At 42.0% G+C, this 6,000-nt stretch overlaps 1 protein-coding gene across 1 annotated transcript in view; it reads left to right on the forward strand.

The window, feature by feature from the left end:
* LOC145357551 (collagen alpha-6(VI) chain-like) overlaps window positions 1-561 on the forward strand; it is a 115,272-nt gene extending 114,711 nt beyond the window's left edge. Inside the window, exon 38 of the mRNA XM_080211025.1 lies at window positions 389-561. Within this exon, the coding sequence (XP_080067151.1) occupies window positions 389-561 (173 nt within the window). The remainder of the gene's footprint in view (window positions 1-388) is intronic.
* Window positions 562-6,000: the final 5,439 nt, after the last annotated feature.

Consider the following 6,000-nt stretch of genomic DNA (forward strand, 5'->3'; position numbering starts at 1 on the left):
TCTTCCCAATGAACATTGGAGATTAAGAAAAAGTACATACTGTTTAGCTTTTTTCTTTGTTTTTATCTTTTACTTTCACTCACCTCTAATCCCATCTTTATTGTCTCTTCACATTCTGTTCACGATTTGTTATTGAATTAAATATTCTAACTCGCACTCCCTAGTTAAGTGCCTCCGTAAGAATACTTCAGTCAAGTTAACATGGATCCCAGATCCCTTACAGAAATTGGTTTCAGATTTCTTAGTTACTGCACATTTCCAAATGGACAAAAAGCCACAAAAAATTTATTGTCAAGTTTAAATTGACCGTATAATACAAACCATTATGAATTTGGCAATTCATCTGGGATAACAAATTTAGTTAATTTGATTCCTTATTCACTTCCAGATGTATGCTTGCTCAGTCGGGATGGAGGAACATGCCAGAATTATGTTGTGAAATGGTACTTTGACCAAGTGCAGCAGAGCTGCTTACGCTTCTGGTACAGCGGATGCGGAGGAAACGAGAATCGGTTTGACACCCAGGAGGAATGTGAAGCCTCATGCCTCAAATCGCGCTAGGAAAGGCTCCTGTTCTAACGTACATATAATAGGTTTTAAGTGGACATTTGGGAGACAACTGTATCAGAATGAATAGGTCTAAGGGATCTGTGGTCCTGGACAATGAGCAGCTGAGCCAGGGGATCTCAAATCTGGATTGCAAGCATTCCATTTGTAGCTCAGACTTTGGTAGAGGTTTGCCTCCTTTCAGAAACATATGTAGAAAATAGAAGCAGGAGTAGGCCATTCGGCCCTTTAAGCCTGCTCCACCATTCATTATGATCGTGGCTGATCATCAGATTTAATATCCTGATCCTGCTCCCCCCACCAAATCCCTTGATCCCTTTAGCCCCAAGAGTTATATCTAATTCCTTCTTGAAATCACACAATATTTTGGCCTCAATTACTCGCTGTGATAGTGAATCCCACAGATTCACACTCTCTGAGTGAAGGTATTTCTTCTCACCTGAGTCCTAAAAGGTTTATCCCTTATACTCAAACTATCAGCTCTAGTTCTGGACTCTGCCACCATTGTGAACATTCATTCTACCCTGTCTAACCCTGAATCTACCCTGTCTAACCCTGTCAGAATTTTATAAGTTTCAATGAGATCCCCTCTCACTCTTCTGAAGTCCAATGAATATAATATGAACAGTCCTAACATCACAGGAATCAGGCCTGTAAACCTTTGCTCCCTCAAAGCAAAACATCCTGCCTCAGATAAGGACACCAAAACTGCACATAATATTCCAGATGTGGTGTCATCAATGCCCTATACAATTGCATCAAAACATCCCCATTCTTATACTCAGATCCTCTTGATATGAAGGCCAACTTGCCTTCTTCATTACATACATCTCTGATTTCCTGTCTAATGCTATTCCCAACATTACCAGGACAGCTTGGTGGTCTGTATACCATACCCATGAATGTTTTTTGCCCCATGTTGTTTCTTAACTCGACCCATACCGATTCCACATTGTTTGTGCTAATATCTTCCCTCAATCTTGTAACAACATCTTTTTTAATCATCAATGTAACTCCACCCCCCTTTCCTTTTTGTCTGCCCTTTCTAAACACTGAATAACCCTCAATGTTTAGTTCTCATTCTTGGTCACCTTGGGGCCATTGTCTCCATAATGCCAGTTATATCATACCTCTTTACATATATCTGTGCATCTAATTCATTCATTAATTTTGAATGCTCTGAGCAATCAGGTACAAAACCTGAACGCTAGTCCTTTTAATATTCCTTGTTTGGTTCCTACTACTTTTTACTGTGTGTTGCACAGATGGATGTAAAGGGATTTAACATAGTTGGCATTACGGAGACATGGCTCCAAGGTTGGGAATGAAACATTGAGGGCTATTCAGTATTTAGGCCCTTGATTTCTTTGCCTTGGAGAGGGAAGTCAGCCAGGAATCCATCCACTATTACGTCAATGTACTTTTTGTGGAATGTCTGCTTGTGTCGTTGCTTGGAGAGGGAAAAAAACATACTTAATTGTGAAAACCTCTGTATTGGAATAGCCCGATACACTGACTGTTGAAGAACAGACAGAAGTAATGGCCACTGGGGTGACTGTCGAACTGGGAGTTAACAACTTCAGGAAAGGAAGGGGAATGAGGGATGGAGAAGTTGCTGAGGAAAAAGTCAACAATAATTAACCATCGGTAAATGTGTTTTCATTTGGGCAGACTAATTGGCTATTTAAAACCATGCATGTGTTATTACAGTTTCCAGAGTATGAGAGCTGTGCCTTTGGTGCGTGAGGCTTGAACAGCTGCATGTCTAAACATTTATAACTTGACCCATGCTCTTTGTTACAAGTCTTTTGGCAAGTAGACTCTGATTCAGGACACGAAGAGAACGTCACAGGTAACAAAGACAGCCTCATTTAATTGAAACATGATGTATGCAGTACTGTGATGAGGGGACTTGGCTTTCAACATCTGCTTTCTCTCTCAGTTTCTGTTACACATTTGCTTCAGCTGCAATGATTTTTTTTCTTTGACTTCAATAAAAAGCTCTGCAACTGCCATTCAGACTGTCTTTTCCTCCACATAACCTCAACAAAATTAACATTATATGAGGAGCTTCTTGAGAAGAGATATCTGCCCATGATGTTATTCTGCAACTCTTGGTGTTGTCGCATCTGCTGCTGGCTGCTCAGGTACAATGCAATACCTTGCTGAGCAATGGAGAGGCATTATTTTAGGAATAATTCATAATATTTCCATATTTTGGGGTAACAAATGATAAATAAGTTTATTTATTAGTTTCACAAGTAGTCTTACATTAACACTGCAATGAAGTTACTGTGAAAATCCCACATTCCGGTGCCTGTTTGGGTATGCTGAGGGAGAATTTAGCATGGCCAATGCACCGAACCAGCACGTCTTTCAGAATGTGGGAGGAAACCGGAGCACCCAGAGGAAACCCACACAGACACGGGAAGGATTGCAAAAGCCACTCAGACAGTGACCCAAGCCGAGAATCGAACCCGGGTCCCTGGTGCTGTGAGCTAGCAGTGCTAACCACTGTGCCACCCACATGTTTCATTTGGAATCAGTGAAGAAAGTGGCAGCATTGTGATATGTGAAAGCAATGAACAGGATTTGCAACCAAGTGACAGCAGACAGCTCTATGTTTGACAGCTATTGAGGGTGACTATACAAGAAGGGTGGTTCGGTGTGCAATAGTTATTGGAGTACTGGGGGGAAGGGAGTGATGCACAGAATGCATTGGGATATAAAGTGATTCATGCCTTGACTGAGGAGGTTGTTGCACTTTCTTCTGCACTGTACCGAGAGTTAATATGCCAGCATTATTTACCCTTTGTGACATCTTCCTTTGTGGTAGAATCTGTCTCTTTTTCCTCCTTTGCGGATCAATCTCAGCTCTGACCTCCTCCAATGTTCCTGTGTCACTGAAAACTGGGGACCTTGTAAACTCCAGCCACACAAAAGAGAAGCACATTTCACAACCTATCTTGAATAGGAGCTGGGCTGGCTGGATAATCCACCCTGGTTAGGTCAGATTCTTGTCAGAAAGTGTCCCATTGGAGAATGCGGGGGTAGCTGGCCAATCACAATCAAATGATGGCCAATCGTTAAAATATTTCGGCTCTCCACAGGAATTCATTTGCAAGTGGCCAATTGACTTCATTTGCCAGCTGCTAAAATACAAGTCAAAGATCAGTCCTCTGATATAAATTGCTTAGGCACGAGAGTGTGAACTGAAGTATTCTGAAAGTTAAATATTCCCTACAGGAAGTTTATTGCAAATAGTATAATTAGTATGTTATATATCTTCCAACCAGGAACTAAATGAATTGTTTAAAGATTAAGGTAACAATAACAACTGGCCTTGGGTCCCTAAAGTCATGTCAAGAACTTAATTGGTACCAAACTCTTCAGAAGATTCAGACAGTGCATATTATACACCTGTTGAATTTTATAGTTTGCAATGCTAAACTGTAAATGTTTGAAGAGAGGAATGTGTAAAAAACATCGCAAGCTTTAATCTATGAATGAAAACTAATTTTTTGCTGAGATATATTTGGAATTTTTAATCATTTGGAAGGGTACCTGCAGGAACAGCCTAATATTCGACGCTGCACTTTGCTAGGTTTTTGAAGCGCTAACTATGGTGATATTTTTGGGGAGTTTGTATTTGGAGGTAATGTATTTGGACAGTAATCCAGAGGCCTCAGTTAATGATCTGGGGACAAGGATTCAAATTCCAACACCAAAACAGATGGAATTTAAATATAATTGATAAATTTGAAATTAATTTTTCTTTCATGGAATGTGGGCATTGCTGACAAGGCCAGAATTTGAACTGAGTGGCTTGCTAGGCCATTTCAGAGGACATTTGAGAGTCAACTGCTGTGGATCAGGAATCACATGTAGGTCAGACCAGGTAAGGATGGCAGATTTCCTTCCTTAAGGGGCATTAGTGAACTGAATGGGTTTCTGCAACCATCAGTATCAATAATGGTGACCATGAAACTAAGACTAGTTTTCAATTCCAGATTTTTTGTTCATGAATTAAATTTAAATTCCACAAGACCATTAAGGACAAGTTATTCATGTGCTTGATACTAAAGTAACTGCCCCACATGGATCTTGGTCATTTGTGTGGATAGGTGCTGTCAGCATTCACCATCATTACAAAGAAACAGCCACTTCCCTGCTCAGACTGGTGGTTAAAATAACCCAGGTGGCTTCACTGGAACCTGATTTGCATACTTAAAGAATGTTCCAGTAGGCATCCTGCCTAGAAAAATATTTTCCAGTTAGATGATGTTGAAAATGCTTATGGCCAAAGCCGTGTTAACTGTCGCATGAATCACTCTCCCCATTTTCACTCTTTTTGTGTTTTTGTTACTGAAACTACAACTGTTATATTTACAAATCTGAATGTTTTGTTTTAAATAGTTTCTAAATTTGGATTTTCCTCATTCTTTTGCACAATAACGGTGGTTGCATGCTTTTTTATTCATTCATGGGTGTCACGGGCTGGCGAGGATTTATTGCCCATCCTTAGTCACCCAAGGGCAGTTAAAGGTCAACCATGTTGCTGTGGCTCTGGAGTCACATGTAGGCCAGATTGGCTAAGGATGGCAGATTTCCCTCTCTAAAGGACATTAGTGAAGCAGATGGGTTTTTTCCAACGATGGTGTCACGGTCATCAGTAGCCTCTTAATTCCAGATATATTTTATTGAATTTAAATTCCACCATCCTGTGACGGGATTCAAATCCAGTTCCCAGAACATTAGCTAAGCTTCTGGATTCATAGGGCCTTATTTTACCATTTTCATTCTAAGTGTTGGACGGACTTGAAACTGGGAGTGTTTCAGATCCGACTTTCCCAGGTGCCCCCCCCACACACTCTGGCTGAAAAAAATAGCAGCGATCCTGAATAACACTGCAGAAGCCCGTGGGTGGGGCTCATTGTGCCCAAAACCCTGCAGCTCCGATTAGTGCCTCCAACTGTGCATGCGCAGTAAGAAAAAGATAGAGAAGCGTTCCCCTGGCACATTGCTCCCGGGCTGGATAATGCCTCCCCCCACCCCGCCGGCCCCCACAGACTTGCCCCATCCCCACAATATAATTGACCCCCTTATCCCCCTACCCCCTCCACTACCCAGACCGATCATGAGCCCCTCCCTCCCATCCCCACCAATTATATGCAAAATGGCAGCAGACGCTGCTGCCCCAACCTCCACCCCCACCCCCATCTCCCGATCTTAGTCAGAGAGCAATCTGACCTGCTTCTTTTCACCCCCCACCACCAGAGAGCCATGTGATCTGTCTCCCTCCTCCACCTCTCCTCTGCCCCTCACCGATCTGAGTCAGAGAGCTGTCGAAAGCTCGGAACTTACCTCCTCAGAAGCTGGAGCACCTGAATTGGACCTTTGTGGACCACATCTGTTTTGCGCTGAATCTGGATG

This window comes from Carcharhinus amblyrhynchos, chromosome 2 (assembly GCF_965287045.1).
Source record: "Carcharhinus amblyrhynchos chromosome 2, sCarAmb.v2.hapA, whole genome shotgun sequence".
Lineage (NCBI taxonomy): Eukaryota > Metazoa > Chordata > Chondrichthyes > Carcharhiniformes > Carcharhinidae > Carcharhinus > Carcharhinus amblyrhynchos.